General features: G+C 41.9%; 1 protein-coding gene across 5 annotated transcripts in view; it reads left to right on the forward strand.

Moving 5' to 3' along the window:
• Positions 1-20,387, forward strand: part of GAB3 (GRB2 associated binding protein 3) — a 72,328-nt gene extending 51,941 nt beyond the window's left edge. For 3 of the 5 annotated variants that reach the window (XM_043897213.1, XM_043897211.1, XM_043897210.1), the window contains 5 exons: positions 407-659; positions 2,864-2,945; positions 4,364-4,466; positions 15,814-15,930; positions 17,176-20,387. In XM_043897213.1, coding sequence (XP_043753148.1) covers positions 407-659; positions 2,864-2,945; positions 4,364-4,466; positions 15,814-15,930; positions 17,176-17,292 — 672 coding nt within the window. In that variant the 3' untranslated portion in view covers positions 17,293-20,387. The remainder of the gene's footprint in view (positions 1-406; positions 660-2,863; positions 2,946-4,363; positions 4,467-15,813; positions 15,931-17,175) is intronic. The other 2 variants (XM_043897209.1, XM_043897212.1) reach the window with 1 other exon arrangement.
• Positions 20,388-21,328: the final 941 nt, after the last annotated feature.

The raw sequence follows: 21,328 nt of genomic DNA on the forward strand, positions 1-21,328 counted from the left end.
GATTCAGCACTCTGAATCTCCAAGGACCCTTCCAGTCTCCCATTAAAGCTTGAACTTATCTGGGAACTACTGGACTTCGTGCTCTATAAGGGCCTTACCGGTTCTAATGGTCTACACACATCTCAGACCTGAGGTAGCTATTGAAGTCATCCCATGATTCTTAAAGTATTTACATACATTTCATTGACCCCTGTCTTCCAGCTGAGTCCTAGGCGAGTCATCACCTACCTCCCATGATAAGTCCAGAGGCAGAGCTTGAGTTAGAGGCTGTCTGACTTTCCTAAGGAAGTTCAGAGTTATTCCTAGATAATTTGCAACTGAAATCCAAAATGTAGCCAAGTTGTGCCCACTGGAAGCAGTTTCCATGCTATTCTGTGCTTTCCAACTGGTTTTCATTCCCTTGCAGCCATGCAGGTTCTTCCCAATGTCCCCGCCGACTTCCACCAGCACTGAGGACAGCTACGTGCCCATGAGTCCCCAGACTGCCGCCTTTGCTCTCGGATCCCATGACAGCTCTGACGATTACATCCCAATGAATTCAGGGAGCATCTCCAGCCCTTTGCCTGAGCTCCCTTTAGACCTGGAGCCTCCCCCTGTGAACAGAGATCTCAAGCCTCAGAGGAAGAGTAAGCCACTCCTGTGTGGGATGGGGGAGCAAGGTGTGATAACCGTGTGGAAAAGCTTCCCTCCTAAGCCCCTCTGTGAAGGAAGCACTACAGAAACCCACCACCCCAGGGGCCTTGGAGAAAGACACAGCTGGGATCCAGTGGGAAGGGATGGGGAGCACTGTTGTTCCAGATCATCAGGGTAACAGGAACCCGGAGACTTGCAGTCATGGCAAATGTGGTCTCCAAAGCCAAATCCACTCCAGCAGGCTCATCTTTGGCTGCTTCCCTAACAAAGTCCCAGAAACGAGTGAGGTGGGTGTGAATGGAAGCCCCTTGGTCTCTCTTTGTTTAAACAGCACTTAAATGTAGTCATACCATCCCCGTTATGTAAGGCAGCCAAGCATGCCCTTTGCCACTGATTCCTTAATGCAGACCCAGTCACAGGCCCCATGGTTCAGTGCCCTGTGTGTGCCCAGCTGCAGATGTGTCTTTGTGGGGAGGGAGAACATGGAGGATGTGGAGGTGACAAGTGTGGCTCCTGTGGGCACAGAGCTCCAGGCAGTTCCTCCCATCTGCTGAGTGGCAGGAACAGGCAGGGAGGAAGGCAAAGAGAGTTCGAGCAAAAGTAGGTCAGAGTAACTTGCTAACTTCATTCTCACTCACCGTTGCCTGCCCAGTAGGGCTGGGTGATTCTGAGGAAATACTTGGTACTGCGACCATGACTCCTGACACCCCATCGGCTCCACCGCCACCCATCTTTGCTCTTTGGAAAAACTACTACTTCACGTGGCCACTCTCAGAGCTGTAACTAAGCATCTCGCTTATGCCTGCTCTGCTCCAGCCTCGCCCTCTTTGCTTTGAGTCAAATCCCATTTCCTGTGTGTTTGCCTAGCACTAGGGGGAGACAGAGATGATGAAACAAGCAGGGTTCCCCAGGTTGAGGGGGAGAAAGATATGTCAAAACCACCTGGAAGAAGAATTATGCAATAGGTACTAAATAGGAGAACAGGCCCTGTCTCATGAGGTTTAGAGGAAATAACAATTCATTCTGGTGAGAAACCATTTCACAGGCGCCTGTAACTTTGCAGTATATCTTATTGTTTTGCTTGATTACTTTTCTGTAGTAATCCTGTGCAACAGAAGTTTCTGTAATGAAGAAAGTGGGGCTGTTAAACATGTGAAATGTGGCTAGTGCAACTGAAGAAGTGAATTTTAAGATTTGATTTAATTTCAATGCACTTACATTTCAAGAGTCACGTGTGGCTAGTGGCTACCATTTTGGACATCACCAGTCTGAAAGACCTGGTGATGGAGGAAGGTGCAGAGATTTTGGACAGACACAGGGTTGGGGATTCACTGGGTGGCTGGGAAGGTGAACACCTGGGCCGGGAGGGGGTGATTCTGACACACGTGGCTGCTTGGCTGACTGAACAGCAGGAATGCCACTGGTAATATGGAAGGAGTTAAACACTATCTACCAGTGTGGAGGAAAGAGCTAGAAAAACAAGCTGGTCAAGGCAGTAATAGGGGAATATGTGCATGACCGATTCAGCAAGGTGGATTGCTGAGGTGGGGTGAGGGTCAGGCACTAGGTGCTTCTTTAGATGCAAAGGCTACTGCAGTGAACAAACCAGGAAAAAAACCCTGTCCTCCCAGAGTGCAGTCAGTCTAGGCCCAACTCAGTAATGTTGGCGTCATCACAGACAGGTTGGTGCCATGAACAGTAAGCACATGAACTCATGAGAGCCTATGAAGGCCTTTGTGAGCAGGGGATGTTGAGCTGAGATGTGAAGATGACTATAACCAAGCAGAGACATGGGGAAGATTGTTCTACACAGAAGGACCACAAAGTAGACAGTGGCCTGGAGAGGAGGGGATGATTAGAACTTGGGTGATCACCTGTGTCTGTGATGAGAGGGGTCAAAGGTGAGACGGGCAACAGAATGGCATGAGATCAGAGACCTTCATCTGACACCCAGAACCAGGCCTGACTTACGATGAGTTCTCAATAAATGTGTAGTGATGGGATATAACCCCAGCTGCTGATGTGACCACTGGCTCAGTACTTGTCCCCTCTGCTTCTGCTGAGGCAGGAAACAGTAGGACAGCAAAATGGGCACTCATCATTAGCGCTGCTTGTGAGTAAATGTGGGCTTGATGTGCTCAGTGAGTGGAATTGTCATAGTTTTACAGTCTGAAGATTCTGGCCTTGAAACCCTGAGAACTTATATTGGATGTTCTGTGTTATCTTGTAGCACGGCCACCCACCCTGGACCTGAAAAACCTCTCCACGATCCGGGAGCACACGTGTCTAACCAGGACCCACACTGCGCCTTGGTGAGTCTTTGATTGCTCCCAGGGGCCTCATCTGGCGCCCTCTCAGCCTTAGTCAGACCTCTGTGGTGAAAGAGCTTAAGACAAGGGAGGAATAAGATTTATTATCCTGAACTGGAAGTGTTTTGTAGGTCACCAAGGAATGACAGTAACTGAATCTCCCAGTGCAATGGAATCAAGAACGAGAGTATTGCTGGGAACTGTCTCTAATGTGTGCTTCTCTCTTCACATTTGCTCATTCCTCTTTCTTTCAAGAACTCTTTTTTTCTGTTGCACAATCCTCACAGCCTAAAGTAGCCATCCTGTAGATCTGTATTTACCTGCTACAATTTCTAGTACCAACAGAGAGAGGTTCTTTTTCAACCTCCAATTCACATTTGTTGGGAGAGGGAATTGTTTTGCCCCAGCTACAGTGGATGCAGCTCTGGCCTGCTGAGCAGGGCTGGCACTGCTGGCATGGCTTCTAAAAGCTCAACTTTGTGAAGAGAGTTCTCTCGGTAAACGAGCCCTCAAATGTGTCTGCACTCTCTCATCTCTCCTTGTAGAAGCTGGAGCTTCAGAGTCCTGAGCTTGGCCTGGTAGTTTCTTGCTGGTTTAGTCACTCAGTCGTGGCCAACTCTATGCGATCCCATGGGACTATAGCCCACTTGGTTCCTCTGTCTATAGGATTGTCCAGGCAAGAATACTGGACTGCATTGCCGTTTCCTTCTCCAGAGGCTCTTCCCGACCCAGGGATGGAACCCATGTCTCTTGCGGCTCCTGCATTGCAGGCGGGTTCTTTACCGCTGTTTTAAATGCTCAGTCATGTCCAACTCATTGCAACAGTGGCCCACCAGGCTCCTCTGTCCATGGGATTCTCTAGGCATGAATACTGAAGTGGGTTCTTTGCCCACCTCCAGGGGATCTTCCCGACTCAAGGGTTGAACCCAGGCCTCCCGCACTGCAGGCAGATTACTGCTGGTTCACCCTAAATACCACAGCACATGATGACTGTAATGGGTCACATTCCAGACAGGAATGCAGAGCCTCAGCTTGTGCTTCTGACTTGGGAGTAGGATGAAAGTGGATTTGTGGTCTTGGTCTCATCTTCTCAGAGGAATGAAATGAGAGCCTCAAAGGAGCATTTCTGTTTTGCTTTTCTCTCAGTGATGTGATGCATTGGTCTCTTTCTAGAAAGCTCATGAGCTGTGGCACATGGAGGGCCTGCAAAAAGAATAACCTTTGAGAAGTGGGAACCATCTTCCCCATAGTGGGACAGGAGTTGCGGGGTAGTCTCTGTCACTTCAGGAGTTGCTTTGGCCGGAAGGAAGTTGCATCTGGAAGGGGAGGGTGAAACCTCACAGGGGCTGTGTCAGTTCTTGGCTGGCTTTCAGACCAGCTGTAAGACACTGCTTTGACCTCATCTATATTTTTGTTCCTAGCAATCGAACCAGTTTTCTATCTCCAGAAAGAAATGGTATTAATTCTGCAAGATTTTTTGCCAATTCTGTTTCCAGAGAAGAGGAAAAAAGCTACATCCAAATGGTAATCCTCTATTTTTCACATTTTTCTTATTCACCCCAGTCTATATTCTTATGGGTTCACTGTAAAGGAAACATATTGCTCAGAAAGTGCCATGAAATCTTAAAACTATTACTTAATTGTAATGCCAGGTTACCATGTTTTCCAGACTGGGAACAAATTGACATAAATTTGGTTTTCTTTCCTGCAGCATTCAGCTCCTTGTACCATTTAGCTGGGAAAACTCTGACACTGGATGCTCCCTTCCACCAAACCCCCTGGTAGCCCTACTCTGACTTCCTCTGCACCTTTACCAAAGATGCATCACTAAGAGTCCTGTTGGGAGGGTGGCCTCGTGTCCCAGCTCATGGGTGGGTATTAGTTTCTGGAGATTTCTTGTGGAGCCTTTCTGTAAACGTGAGTTCACAAAGACCTGGCATGTTTATCCTCTGATTAACCATCTGTGGTTCTAGAGTCCTGGTATCTCCTTCTTGCCCTCTGTTTCCCTTCCATTCTCTTTCCTTTGATTCTGTTGCCAGTGGGTTACTGAGGACAAAGAGGGCCTTTTAGTACCTCTGGCAAGTATCAGGCCCTTTAGCCAGAACTCTCACCATTCTGTGAGCTTAAAATCTAGGGAACTCTTGAGAGAATTTCTTTTTGAACTGTGAAATTTAGACAATGTTCAAGGCACTGTGACTATATGCTTTTGAGCAGACAACTTTGCCTGCCTTCCTATGCATGACAGTAAAAGGCATTTAAAGTTCTCAAAACAGTCATGTCCAGTGAAGCAGCAATTAAGTGCTACATTTTGCCTCTATTTAATGGACTGTGCTGTGAGTCCCCTTAATCATATGCAGGTGGAAAGTGACTCATATCCAGTCTGCTGTGGTATTCCCAATATTTTTCACACTTAGTAATGGCCCTTGGGAAACTTCTAGAAGAAAACACTCTTATAAAAGATACTGACCAGCTGTGCTTTGTCTCCAGAGAACAGAAAAGGGAAGTGAATCTATAACCTCACGGAAGCAAATGCCGAGTCATTCCAGACACTAGCAGTTATTTCTGATCTTTCATGTTGTGAGAAAGCCCAGTGTCTCGTTAACAACATTGTTCAGGATTGGTTTCTTGCCTATTTATAATCATTGGTTGATTACTGTCTCTGTACATTATTAAGCGATATGACTCAGTAGCTTAAGAGCCCAGAAAGCTGGCTGAAGGAAGGTAACTCTGAGGAACTCATCACAGAAATGTGTTTAAAGACTATCCCATCTCTTTCCACTGTGTGTTTTAACTGCAGTAATACAATATTTTCAAATGCCATTGATTTACAATATTTCACTTGTTCCAAAAAACAATCCATTTGGTAGACTGAACTAATATAATTCAATTTTGATTTTGTACATAATCATATGCATAATTTCTTCTCTTTAAGGACAAGTTCTTACCTGACTGTAAAAATTTAGGCTAGAGTCTGAAAAAGAAGTTTTGTTTTATAAAAGTCCTGTATTCTTCTTTAGTGACTTTATTTTCTAATGAAATGTAGTTGATACACAGCATTATATTAGTCTCGGATGTACTACATAATGACTGACATTTGCATACATGAATGAAGTGATCCCCATGATAAGTCTAGTAACCATATGGACCTCTACAAGGTACTACAATATTGTTGATCCTGTTGCTTGTGCTGTAGATTACATTCCCATGGATTACTTACTATATAATGGAGGTGTATACCTTCAAATCTCCTTCACCTATTCCACCTACCCCTCATCTGCCTCCCTTCTGGCAACTACTCATTTGTCCTCTGGGTCTTTGAGTCTGTTTGTGTTTATTTTTTGATTTCACATCTATGTAAGATCATATGGTATATGTCTTTCTCTGTCTGACTTATTTCATTTAGCATAACGCCCTCTAGATCCACCCATGGTGTCATAACGGCAACATTGCTTCCTTTTGCTGGGTAGTATTCCATTGTGCATGTATATGTATGTGCATGTGTATATGTGCATATATATATAGGTTGTATATGTGTTTCACATATATATGTTTTATATATATATATATGTTTCACATATATATATGTTATATATATATATATATATATATATATATATATATATATAAAACATCTTTATCCATTCATCTATTGTTGGACACTGAAATTGCTTCCATATTTTGGCTATTGTAAATAGTGCTGCAATGAACATGGGACTGTATATATCTTTTTGAATTAGTGTTTTTGTATTGGGGGCAAATACTCAGAAGTGAAATTGGTGAATCATATTTTTAATTTTTGAGGAACGTCCATATTGTTTTCCACAGTGGATGTACCAATTTACATTCCCATGGACAGTGTACAAAGGTTCTCTTTTCTCCACACCCTCACCAACATTTGTTATTTGAGTTCTTTTTGATGATAGCCATTCTATCATCTTAGTCATTCTGACATTCTAACATAGCCATTCTAGCAGGGCTTCCCTGATAGCTCAGTTGGTAAAGAATCCACCTGCAATGCAGGAGACTCTGGTTTGACTCCTGGGTCAGGAAGATCTACTGGAGAAGGGATAGGCTACCCACTCCAGTATTCCTGGGCTTCCCTGGTGGCTCAGCTGGTAAAGAATCCGTCTGCAGTGCAGGATACTTGGGTTCAATCCCTGGGTTGGGAAGATCCCCTGGAGAAGGGAAGGGCTGCCCACTCCAGTATTCTGGCCTAGAGAATTCCATGGGGTTGCAAAGAGTCAGACACGACGGAGTGACTTTCACTTTCATTCTAACATGTGTGAGGTGATGTTTTATTGTGGTTTTGATTTGCATTTCCTTGATGATTAGTGAGGTTGAGCATCATTTCATCTGTCTGTTAGAAACCTGTATGTCTTTGGGAAAATGTCTATTCATGTCTTCTATTTTTTAATCAGCTTATTTTGTTTTTGTTTTGTTTTGATGCTGAGTTGTATGTGTTATTTGTATATTTTGGACATGAAGCTCTTATTAGATGTATCACTTGAAAATATCTTCTCCCATTCAGTAGGCTGCCTTTTTGTTTTATGCATAGTTTCCTTTGCTAGGCAAAAGCTTTTTAGTTTGATGTGGTTCCTTTTTGTGTGTGTATTTGTTTGTTTCCCTTGCCTGAGGAAACATAACCAAAAAATATTTTTAAGACCCATGTCAAAGAGTTAGTCTGTGTGTTTTCTTCTTGGAGTTTTATGGTTTCAGATCTTCAAATCTTTCAGATTTGTCTTTCATCCATTTTGGTTTCATTTTTATATATGGTGTGAGAAAATATTCCAGTTTGATTCTTTTGCATGTAGCTGCCCAGATGGTTGGATGGCATCACTGACTCGATGGACATGTGTTTGAGCAAGCTCTGGGAGTTGGTGATGGACAGGGAAGTCTGGCGTGCTTCAGTCCATGGGGTCGCAAGGAGTCGAACACAGCACAGCGACTGAACTGAATGGAACTGTCCTGTTTTCACAACACCATTTATTGAAGAAGCTGTTTTCCCCCTGGTAGTATATTCTTGCCTCCTTTTACATAGATTAATTGACCATATAAGTATGAGTTTATTTTTCTTTATTCTGTTCCATTGATCTATGTGTCTGTTTTTGTGCCAGTACCATGCTACTTTGATTATTTTAACTCTGTATTATAGTTTGAAGTCAGAGAGTGTGATTCTTCCAGCTTTGTTCTTGTTTCTCTTTCTCAAGATGTTTTTGTGTATTCTGGGTCCTTTATGGTTCCATACAAATTTTAGTGTTTTTGTTCCAGTTCTGTGAAAAATGCTATTGGTATTTTGATAGGAATTGCATTGAATATATAGAATGCCTTGAGGAGTGTGGACATTTTTACAATATTAATTCTTCCAATCCATGAGCTCAGGATATCTTTCCATCTGTTTGTCTCATCTTCAGTTTCTTTCATCAGGGTCTTATAGTTTCCTGAGTATGGTTTGTGAATCTCTTTAATTAGATTTATTCCTAAATATCTTATTATTTTGGATGAAATTGTAAATGGCATTGCTTTCTTAGTTTCTTTTAAGACAGTTTCTTGTTAGTGTATAGAACTGCAACAGATCTGTATGTTAATTTTGCATCTTACAGCTTGCCTAAATTCATTGATGAGTTCTAATGGTTTTTTGATAGTATGATTAAGATTTTCTATATATAGTATTATGTCATCTGCAAACGGTGACAGTTTTACTCTTTCCTTTCCAGTTTTAATTTCTTTTGTTTATATATTTTTTATCTGATTGCTGGGACTAGGACTTCCAATACTACATTGAGTAAAAGTGACAAGAGTAAACATCCTTGTCTTGTTCCTAATCTTAGTGGAAAAGTTTTCAGATTTTCAGTGTTGAGTATGATGTTAGCTACAGGCTTGTTATACATGGCTTCTATTATGTTAAGATATATTCATTCGGTACTCACTTTGTTAAGAGTTTGTATCATAAATTAGTGTTGAATTTTGTCAAATGCTTTTTCTGCCTCTATTAAGATGATCATATAGTTTTTATTCCTCAGTTAGTTAATGTGGTATATCAGATATCGAACCATCCTTGTGTTCCTCGGATAAATCCCACTTGATCATGATGTATGGTCTTTGTAATGTATTGTTGAATTCAGTTTGCTAATGGGAAGTATATTTCCTTCAACCTCATTCTTTTTTTTTAAATTCTGTTATTTTACTTCCTTTGTCTATCCATATATAAGATTTTGAATGAACTTTTCTTTACCTACAAAAATATCCTGATGAGATTTTTTGATTGAAATTGTGCTAAATCTGTGAATAAATTTGGAGAGAATCAGCATCTTTATTATGCTGAATCTTTCAGTTTGTATGTAATACATCTCTCTGTTTATTCAGATGTCTTATTTTTTTTCCTCAGAATTTTGTGATTTATAACATATAGATCTTACATGTAATTTATTATACCTTTACCTAAGTGTTTTATTTTTGGAGCTATTGTAAATGTTTTTTGTGTGTTTTTTAAATTAATTAATTTATATTATGGCTGTACTGAGTCTTTGTTGCTGCGTGTGGGATTTCTCTAGTTGCAGTGTGTGGGCTGCTTGTTGCAGTGGCTTCTCTTGTTGTGGAGCACAGGCTCTAGGTGCATGGGCTTCAGTAGTTGCAGTACGTGGGCTCAGTAGTTGTGGCTTATGGTCTCTAGAGCACGGGTTCAGTAGTTTTGGCACATGGGCTTTAGTTGCCCTGTGGCATGTGGAATCTTCCCAGACCAAGAATTGAACCTATGTCTCCTGCATTGGCAGGTGGATTCTTTTTTTTTTTTTTCATTTATTTTTATTAGTTGGAGGCTAATTACTTTACAATATTGTAGTAGTTTTTGTCATACATTGACATGAATCAGCCATGGATTTACATGTATTCCCCATCCCTATCCCCCCTCCCACTTCCCTCTCTACCTGATCCCTCTGGGTCTTCCCAGTGCACCAGGCCCAAGCACTTGTCTCATGCATCCAACCTGGGCTGGTGATCTGTTTCACCCTTGATAATATACATGTTTCGATGCTGTTCTCTTGAAACATCCCACCCTCGCCTTCTCCCACAGAGTCCAAAAGTCTGTTCTGTACATCTGTGTCTCTTTTTCTGTTTTGCATATAGGGTTATCATTACCATCTTTCTAAATTCCATATATACGCGTTAGTATGCTGTAATGGTCTTTATCTTTCTGGCTTACTTCACTCTGTATAATGGGCTCCAGTTTCATCCATCTCATTAGAACTGATTCAAATGAATTCTTTTTAATGGCTGAGTAATATTCCATGGTGTATATGTACCACAGCTTCCTTATCCATTCGTCTGGCAGGTGGATTCTTATCCACTGTACTACCAGGAAAGTCCTAGATGGCATTTTTGTAACTTCAGCTTCCATTGGTGGTATATAGAAATATGATTGATTTTTTTCTGTGTGTTAGTGTTGTATCCTGCAACCTTGCTAAATTCACTTATTAATTATAGGCATTTTGAATTTTCTTAAGATTCCTTGGGGCTTTCAGTGTACATGATCATCTCATCTGTGAATACAGTGCTTTATTTCTTTCTTTCCAATCTGTGTGTTCTTACATTCTTTTGCTTGCCTTGCCAGGCTAACACTTCAGTGCAATGTTGAGTAGATGTGGTGAGATGAAACTCTTTGTTTCCATCTTGGGGGAAAGCATTAAGTCTTTCACTATTAAATCTGATGTTAGCTGAAGGTATTTTACAGACATTCTTTATCACATTAAGTAAGGTCTCTTCTATTCCTAGTTTTAAGGGCTTCCCTAGCGGCTCAGATGGCAAAGAATCTGCCTGGAATGCAGGAAATGTGGGTTGTATCCCTGGGTCTGGAAGATCTCGTGGAGAGGGAAATGGCAACCCACTCTAGTATCCTTGCCTGGGAAATACCATGGACAGAGAAGCCTGGCAGGCTACAGCCTATGGGGTCTTAAAGAGTTGGACACGACTTAGCAACTAAACAACAACAAAAATTCCTAGTTTGCTGACGGTTTTTTTTTAAACCATGAATGGATGTTGAATTTTATGCTTTTCCACATTCATTGATCTGATCACTTAGTTTTCTTCTTCAGACTGTTATAGTGTAGATTAGACTGATTTATCTTTATTGAACCATCCTTTTATTCACTGAATAAACCTCGTTTGGTCATGGTATATTGTTATTTTTATATATTGCTGGATTTGATTCACTAACATTTTGTTGAGGATTTTGTGTCTATGTTGATATTAGTTGTTGATCTGTCTGATTTTATAATCAAGGTAATGCTGGTCTCCTCTGGAAGTGTTCTACTTTCTGGAACAGATTGAATAGAATTAGTGTTATTTATCAGACAAGACAATGGCACCCCACTCCAGTACTCTTGCCTGGAAAATCCCATGGACGGAGGAGCCTGGTAGGCTGCAGTCCATGGGGTCACTAAGAGTCGGACATGACTGAGCGACTTCACTTTCACTTTTCACTTTCATGCATTGGAGAAGGAAATGGCAGTCCACTCCAGTGTTCTTGCCTGGAGACTCCCAGGGACGGGGGAGCCTGGTGGGCTGCCATCTATGGGGTCGCACAGAGTCGGACATGACTGAAACAACTTAGCAGCAGCAGCAGTGTTATTTATTCTTTAACTTTTTTGGTATAATTCACCAGTGAAACTATCTGGGTGAATTCAATTTCTGTAATACTTGGAGGACCATTGACATGAGTTATGTAATCTTGGGTGAATTTTGGTTATTTGCTAGAAGTTTTATAGTTTTACCTTTCACATTTAGGTCACATTTACCTGGATTTAACTTTTGCATGTGATTTGAGGTAAAAGTCAAGTTTTATTTCTCCCCCATGTTTCTCTAATTTAATAAGTTTGATTATTTAAAGTTATTATCATTTACAACCATTCTGCAGTGCCTTCTTTGCCATATCCATATATGTATGTTTTTTTATGGACTCTTGATTCTGTTTTGTTGGTCTACATGTCTATCATTGGGCAATACCACACTTTGCTAGTTATGGTAGCTTGACAGGTCTCAATATCTAGGAAAGGAAGCCCTCCTGCTTTGTTTATCCTCCTCAAGACTTCTTTGGCTATTTTATGGTCCTTTCTATTCCTATAAAAATTTTAGAAAAATTAGTTAAAGTCTACCAAAATTGGGAAAAAAAAACAAAGAAATGCTGTTCTCTTCAGGAAGGTAGTCAAATTATTTAATCTAACATTGCTGGAAGTGGAACTACATTTGTTCTACTTTTTAAAAATTTGATGCAGCACTTTAGTAGGCAAGGTACCATGAAAGTACCAAGGTACACATCACCACCATATAAGATAATCTTAAAATAGTAGAGAATATATTTTTATACATTTATTTCTATTTATTTGACTGCACTGGGTCTTAGTTGCAAAATATATGATCTTTAGTTGCTACATGTAAACTCCTAGATGTGATATGTGGGATTTCATTCCTTGGCTATGGATCAAACCCAGGCCTCTCCTGAATTGGGAGCACAGAGTCTTAGCCACTGGACCACCAGGGAAGTCCTGCTAAATGTATTCTTTAAATCCAAAACTCAACTGCCAAGAAAAGAAAGGGTATCTCTTAAGCTAAAAATACTGAGAGATTGCAAACCCCTAGAATCAATAGGAACTACAAACAATAAAATCAAGTCTAGAAGTAAGTCATTATTGAAAATATTAGATCTTAAGTATAAATAAGTTTTATATACTTAAAAAATAAGATGAAGGGTTGCAAGTTGGACTGAGTAACAAGGTACTATTTTAAAATGACCAGGTGGATTAAAAAAGACCATTTAGAACTGCTAGACATAAAAATAAGGATGAAATTAGAAGTTCAATGGGTGAAGGTAAACAGGCTGAATCCAAAGAGTAGTTTAGTGAACTGGAATATAGTTGTGAACTCACTAATCAGTCAGGTTAGAGAGACTAAAACAGCCAGAGTTTCAGAAGATGATAAGGAAAAACATAGAGAATCAATATGGAAAGTCATAATGGCAGTTTCTCACAATCCTCAGTCCAAAATCTCACAAGCAGTTTATTGCGTCAAATGTTAGTGGTAGATGTTGATGGCAGGTATATGGGTGTTCATATCATATTTTCTTCAGTTTGACTGATTATTAGAAAATTTTCATAATAATAAAATAAATAAATAAATCCCATTAAAGGAAAATGAATAAAAGTGAGAACAGAAATTTAAAAAATGAACAAAATTAGAGAGAATCAGCACAGACTTGATTTGTTCTTTTGAAAGATTAAACTTGAACATAATCAATCAAGAAAAAGCAATGGATATAAACATATTAGGAATGCAAAGGATGCAATAGCTGCAAATACATCAGAGATAAAGATGTGGGAATATTATGAACAACGTCAAAGTAGTGAATATGAAAACTTTAGTGAAAATAGGCAAAGTCTCAGAAAAATATTATTACAAACTGACTCAAGTAGAAATAGAAAACACAAATGGTTATACAACCATTAGAGAAACTGAATATGTAGGGAGATTTTTACTACAAAAGGTCACAAAGCCCTGAAAACTTTACAGACACTTTCTATCAAAAGGAAGAGATCACTGCCATCTTATATAAACTGCTTCAGGAATGGCAAAAAGAAGACATATTATCCTGTCTAAATTAAACTGTCTAAAATAAGTAGTTTATTTATAAAACTAAAATAACTTGATACCAAAACAAATAGCACTGACATGAATAGAAAATTATATACCAACCTCACTCATTCATGCAGGTTAAAAAATCCTAATCAAGAGTAAGTCCAACCACATCTTGTACATGAACATTCATAGCAGCATTTTTCATAACAGCCAAGAAATGAAAGCAACCCAGATATTCACCAAATGATGAATGGGTAAATAAAATGTAGCATGGATACATGGTGCAATGTTATATAAGCAGCCACACAATGAAATCAGATCCATGAAATGACAAGGATGGACCTTGAAAACAATATACTGAATGAAAGAAACCGGCCAGAAAGACCGCTCTTTTGGGTTTCTGGAGCCAGTTCCAACGCGTGGGTGTTGATTGGAGTGGGTTCACACTAACACCAAGCATTTCCCAGACACCAGCAAGGTGTCTGAGAATTCAACTCGATTCTGACACTTTCTACCCAGAGATAGCATCAGATTCCACAGGTTATGGGTTCAGTCTTTTTTTTTTTTTTTTTACAAGACTGCCCACTCCCTTCAACTTCAGATGCCAGTCACAAGCCCAGGTTGTTATCTGTGCTTCTGCCTGACAGGCTACAAATTGGAGGTTCCCACATCCCCTTTCTTTGGTTTGACTACTTTGCTAGGGCAGCTCACAGAACTCAGGGAAGCATGGACATTTACTAGTTTATTATAAAAAGACAATAAAGGATACAGATGATCATCCAGATGGAAGTGGTATATGAATAGAGGCTGCACTACTGAGAAAGACTGGTTCCCAGATGGGGTACACACAAAAGAGAAGAGAATTAATTGTATCCTTATTTCACCAGCATATGTTACTATTAGGTCAGGCTAGGTTATTACTGAAATGTAAAGGAGCCACCAGAGGAGCCCAGGACAAAACTTAATAACTTAGGAGAAAGTGTGGGAAAACAAACTATGACCTCAGCATAGGAAAAATTCTTTAAATAAAATACAAGAGCAAGCTACTCAGGAAAATATGGATATATTACATTAAAAGTGAGAACAATTCTTCATTTAAAAATGCCATACAAAGAAAGAAAAACCAGCTATAAAATGTGATGGACTATTAGCAACACACACTACCAACAAATTATCACTCTCCTAGGTATGTGAGGAAGTACTGAGAAAAATCAGAAATATACAAACACTTCAGTATAAAAATTTGCAAAACCAAACCTAATCTAAACAGATAATTCATAGAAGAGAAAAATAAATGAGTCAAGTAGATGAAAGGATGGTCAGTTGATTACATTATCAGGGGCATGGAAAATCAAACCACAAGAGGATATGTTTTCCCCCAGATCAAGTGGGTGGTAGTCAAGTTGAAGGTGCCCACATCCCTGGGTGCATGCTGGTAAGAGCCTCCAAACTGGAAGCAACCCAAATGACCATTGTTGGTGGAACAGTTAAATAAATCATGCAATGGAACCATCTATGATAATGAAAACAAATGAAATAGGGCTAGTGCATTTACACGGATGGATGTGAAGTATGTATAAATGGAGTGAAAATAGAAGTCACCAAAAATGCACTCAATATGGCTCTGTTGATCAAAGTTCAAAACACGCAAAACAAAACAGTATGTCACTTAAGGACACTCACACACTCATAAAATCATATTTAAAAAGAAAAGAAGTGATAAACACTAAATTCGAGATTGTGCTCATCCCATTGTAGATGAGAAGGCTGCAGTAGAAGGGGGCAGGTCCTCCTCCACGTGTGTCATGTGTCGTGTAACAGTGGTATATTCTACCTCTGAAGCTGACTGGTAGGGCCATAGGTGTGTGTTGCACACATGTTATCACTGTATTGTGTAAAGTATCTTCAAATGCACTTGGGATGCCTTTACTAGAGCTTTCATAAGTATGACTGATCTTTTCAGGATTTAATCTCTCAGGCATCATGAGCCTGTCAGATACATCAAACAAATTCTTCTTGGGGGAGATTTTGGCCAATCATTTCCATGGTGAATAAAGGCAGGGCTTCATGTGAAGGCCAAATTAGCCATATTGTATTTGCAAGCTCTCCTTGTGATGTGCAGGCCAAGCTGCACAGGACTCATCCACTTTCTGCGGGCAGCTGCTCAAGTAGAGACATGCTCAGCTGCCTTCCCTTGGGCAGCCCAGCCAGAAACTGTTAACCTGAATCCTGGGACATTGGTTTCTAGGAGGAGCGCAGAGCAACCAACTCCTTGAGCAGTGGAGCTGTGACATGGACGAGGAAATTCAGCCTGGATTATTTAGCCTTGGACTTCAACTCAGCGTCACCAGCCCCTGTACAGCAGGTAGGAAGTACTCTGTATCAGAATTCCCAGGAGATTTCATTTCTGTTTGGTTTTGTTTTGATGATTCCACCATGTGTGTTCTTTTTGCAGAGTCTTAAACATAAAGACTTGTACTGTGAAGAATCTTAAAATCAGCTCTAATTCAATCTCCCAGAAATCATGGTGTTTTTCCCTCTGGGGTGTGTTCTTGAATGTCTATGTATAAATGTATGTAGTGTTCATGCTCTTCAAAACTTGGACGATAGAGTTTGTTGGGAAATGTCTGGCAGAGATGAGGGTGGGGTAAATGGTAGACCAGGCACAGGAAGGGTCTGCTGAAGGAAGAAGGGATAGCCTTGTTTGTCTCAACTCTAGGCACTGGGGACAGAAACTCTCAGTTGCAATCAGAACCCCTCCATAAAGGGCCTCAAGTGGCAGGTGGCAGTTTTGACGTAGTATTCTCGTCTGTAAAGTGGGGATTAGAAATAATAGCTATGTTGAAGCCTGTTGTGAGGATTAAATGAGTTAATACATGTAACAGACCCTAGCCATTGACCGTTGTCACTCACTGCACATGGCATGAATGACTGGCAAACAGTGGACAAAAGCTAAATATTTTTGAGCAAAGGATGGTCATAGCCTAAACTGTGCTAACAATGTATTGTTTGATGAGAAAATCAACTTGCTGAACAGGATATACAATATGATTTCATTTTGTGTTTGTGGAGAAAGGTGTTTGGGAGACTTCCCTTCCCTTTTGCTGAAGGGACTTCTCCTTTACCTTTCATTTCATTCCCAAAACCTACAATGACACTTCAGAAAAGCTGGTCAGCAGGATGAGACTGGTAAATTCAAACAGTGAAGAGAGTCCCCAGACCTCCATGGCTTTCGACCACGAAGGCTTCTCAGTTGTTGCCTACAGGACAGTCCATCACAACCATGGCCTTGGTGTCTCAGGTCATTGTCAATTCAGGGGCCACTGTCTTGGCAGAGGAAAAAGAGAGGTGGCAGGATTGCAGGGTGTCACCTCTGCTCACAGTATACTGGTCAAGGTGAGTTAGATGGCGAGAGCCAAGTTGAAGGGAGTAGGGTTGAGGAGAGATTCACACACACACACACACACACACACACACACAGAGTGTAACACTTCTGCATATGATGGCCCAGGAGGAAGGGACAGCAAACGCGTGAACCTATAATCCACCAGGGACATGCTGAATTTTATCGATGAGGTGTAACGAAAACCTTTTTGTTCTCCCCCTTCAGAAAATTCTCCTTTCAGAGGATCAGAGAGTGGACTATGTCCAAGTGGATGAGCAGAAGACACAAGCTCTTCAGAGCACAAAGCAGGAGTGGACGGATGAGAGGCAGTCCAAAGCATGACAGGGTTGGGCTGCAGGTGGGAGGCGGGGCTTGCTTTGAGTTTTTCCTCTGGAAGCCCACTGATGTTCAACACAGGTCAAGACGCAGAGAGTCTTGACGAGACCCTCTTGGAGAGAGGACCCATTTGTACACACTGACTGGGGAGGAGCAGGAAGTGGTCTCCTCCCAGAGGGGCTCTCAGGGGGGCCAGCCCCTGCCCCGACCACCAATCACAGTATTTCTGGTCACAGCCACATGTGCCTCTGCTGAGCCTCAGACCAATGTGGTGTTGGCTCCACAGTCAGGAGCAGCAGAGAGAGAGGATTCCACAGCCATGGACTGGGATGTAGAAAACTCCATTTGGGCAGGATGGGAACAATCGAAACGGAAGTTGGGTTAAACATCTCCAATGGAGCATTTGAAGTGCACATTAGAGCTGGTATCGCTGCCCAAAAGATGACATCATTTGCTTCCAATGCTTGAACTTTTGATCTCTCTCCTGTGCTTCCATTGGAATAATAAATTATCCTAGGAGACATGCACCTGGACACCGTCTTGCCCCCACCGGAAGACACAGTGCAAGAGACCAAGCCTAGGGATGGAGACAGAATATGTACTCCTTACTCCAAAGAATCCAGCAGACAAGTATTTCTATCCTCCAAAGAAAGACAACACAAGTGATGGGGCATTGAGTCCCAGGCTCCACGATGAGCAGATCACATGACACTGGTGGCTCTAAGAACATCGTGCTTAAGCAGCCACCCATGGCTGGGTGTCCCGTTGCTTTTGGCCTTTTCCCAGTGTTCTTTCACATTCATCATCTCATCTCTTCCCCTAAAAGATCTCAGAAGTTAGTCTTGGCAGAGATCATTGCTCCAGCTTTGAGGGAAAAGATGCTAAGAACTGGAGGAGGGAACACTTTGCCCAAGATGAATCATGCCAAGAGAGCCAGTCAGGCTTCTTCTGCAGTCTATCGCTGCCTCAATCAGGGTAACTTTGGAGACCGGTGGGAAATACATGCAAACACGGGATGGCTCATTGTCCCCTCTCCTTTTCATAGAATTTTGAGCAGGTGCTTTTTATAATTGAAAGGTATGCATGTCAAACCAGGGTTTCTTCGTATGGTGTTCAAACAGGGCACTCGAACATAATCAGCAGTTACCATCAGAGATACCTCCTGAAAATCAGTATGAAGTCCATTTTGGTTCACGTGGTCCCCTTGGCAGTGCATTTCCTGTGAGCCACCCTGGGGAAGACTATCCCTGGTCATCCTGTGCTGGACTTAAGCTTTCAAGTGATAGTTATGATCGGAAAAAAACAAACCCAGCCAGCTCCAGTATCAGGGGTCTTGCCTAACTTTCCCCTTCTGCTTTAGTGGTGACTAGGTCCTGAGAGGGCAAACGTTCCCACTGTGCAACGAGGGCACCTTGTCACCCCTTCCTTTATGAGACACTGGGGTTCCAGGGAGAGGTACAGAAAAAAGGCTCAATTGAGCACAGGGTTTTACTTAATGCCCTTCCTGATTGTTCTGAGCATCTGCAGCTGGAAGACAAATTTGAACAACTGGGTAATAAATAGAGACTGTTATCCTGTCCTGCCACTGTGTTGTACACATGAGGTGGAGGAAGTAGGCAGGCAGGTCTATGACAGTCAGCATTGGTCAGGACAATTGTAGGCTTTGCTACAGGGTTTCAAACTGCTCCAAATGTAAGTGCAAAAATTTGTTTTTTCAGACCATAAAAGAAGTAATTTTAATGTTCAAAATGATAGGATCTCGTGACATCATTTTCTTCCCAGAGAAAGATGGGGGAAATTGCCAAGTTCTTTAATTAAGTTGAGTATTTAGTAAGTCTGGATGGAGCCACAAGAGGGCTCCTGGACCCCACGGCCTGCTCCTCAGCCAGAGCCTGTTAAGGAGCTGCCTTCTTCGTGTGTGACTTGCAAAGAGTCACAGAGCCTCAGGCAAGAATCCAGGGGTACAGACAGCTAGTTCCCATAGATGGTGGCTTTCTGATGTGTGGGCCACCTGTGTTTAGATCACTGCCTGACAAAGGCCAGTGCAGAAAAATTTGTACGTCTGAGAATCAAGAACCTAACCACATTGAAGATAGATTGGAAAAGTAAATGCAGCTGAAATTATGTCAGCAGTGAAATGTCATCCAATTGACCAAAAAAGAAATATTTTTCTACAAAACGTTTCCAGGGACATGTTTACTGCACTAAGCAATAGACACTTGAGTGGTGTGACTTTTTTGGAAGTGATTTGGGGTTTTACAAATATCACTTCACCCTCATTTTCAGGGTGTATGCGTTTATGTCTTGCTTTGATAAAACTGCTAATGGACGGCTACACAAAAACATAACAATTCATGGACCCAAAATACAGGTAGTTTTTGAGCTGACTGCAGCATATGCTCCTGAGAAAGGCACCATAAATCACAACAATGGATGCTAGCCAGATCTTGTTTTCTGGCAGAGATAATCCACATGTAATAAAGAGCTATGATTCTGATGGGCTCGGAGGGATTTTCTTTTAAAAAAGAAATAATCTCTGACACCATTCCAACACAAGTGCACATGGCGTGTCTGTGCACTGTGCATAGTACACCTTTCTAGAAAATTTGGGCGTCAACATAAAGGGGAAAAGGCATCAATTAATCCTCCATTGTTTTCTGTAGTTCCTTTTTGCTTCATTTCCTTCCGTCTCATTTCATTAGGAAATACCTTCAGGTCAGGGGTTGTGTCATGCCAAAAGGGGGGCTGAAGGTTTTCATGGTTGCAACTCCCTAAGTCCACAAGCCCAGGATGTTGGGAGTTAAACTTTCCATGGGGAGGAGGAACTTGAGGCCCAGCACATAGCCCAGCTCCAAGGGCATCGAGTGACCCTGGGGACTGACTGTCCAGGCCACTTCATGCAGTAAGCAGCAGCTGAATTGTGGCTTTTAGGTGCCACGGGAGACTGAAGGCACCCTTCAGGCCTGGCTTTCCCCTCTCAAGACCTCATGCTTGGCTCCTGTTCAAACCATGTTTGTATCTGCAATCATGCTGATTTTTAAAAATTCACTGTTTTTACTATTTCATTTCTGGCATTAATAAAAGTTATAAGGAAGAATCATGACCTAAGCATTCTCTTATTTGTTTTAAGTAATGACCTCTGATAAAAACTCAGAACACATTTTGAAGGCTGAGTGTTGAAAACAGACTTTCCTGCTGTTATCAAGTACAACAGGCCTAACCTGACTCACATGGAATACCCCACATCCATGTTACTTTGCTGCAAGCAGTTCAGCAGGTGGCTGGAACAGGCACTGCTTCTAGTCAGCCAAACCATGTATTTTTTGAGGTCAGAAACTAGCTTCCGTAGTTGACAGTAAAATCAGTGGCCCTGCCAGATACCACAGATAAGGTGACCTTCGGTACTGACATTAAAAGGCAACAGCACCCAGCCTGCCTCCCCACAGCAGGGGTCTGTTGTGCCCTCACCTCTCTTTTCCCCATGGTTGATGCTCCCAGTTGCCCTGGGTGCTGGGTCAGCAGCGTCTCTACGCCATGATGTAAGGCAGAGACAACCAGAGTAGCCGGGGCTTGGGTTTGGGGGAACCAGGCCAAAGGCACAGACCCTACAGTCAAGTGGATTCCTGGTGCTGAGAGAAAGGAGGAGAAGCCACGTGAACTTCCTCACCCTCCCTGGTCAAGGACCAGGCAGCTTACTGCAAATGGCTAACCTGAGAAGCAACGGCCAGGAAACCTAACATGAAGGTCTCTGAGCCCCAGGCCCCTTGAGCCCTGGCCCCCTTACTCCACCAGGAACCTCCCTAAGTTTCCAGTTTCTACTTTATTTTCCTTGATCTTAAATTGCATTAATTATTATTTCTTTATTTTAATTGTGCCATTTGTTTTTATAAATTTAGTTTTTATTTTCTGAGAAAGAGTGGCACTGTGCAGTCTGGAGCAGGGAGTCCGATGGGAGAGAGCAGAGCTGAGACAGAGACCCCTCCCACATGGGCACCTCACTGACAGCAGATGGGGCACTGGAGAGCCTAAGAGACAGGGTGGC

The sequence above is a fragment of the Cervus elaphus genome, chromosome X (genome assembly GCF_910594005.1).
Source record: "Cervus elaphus chromosome X, mCerEla1.1, whole genome shotgun sequence".
Lineage (NCBI taxonomy): Eukaryota > Metazoa > Chordata > Mammalia > Artiodactyla > Cervidae > Cervus > Cervus elaphus.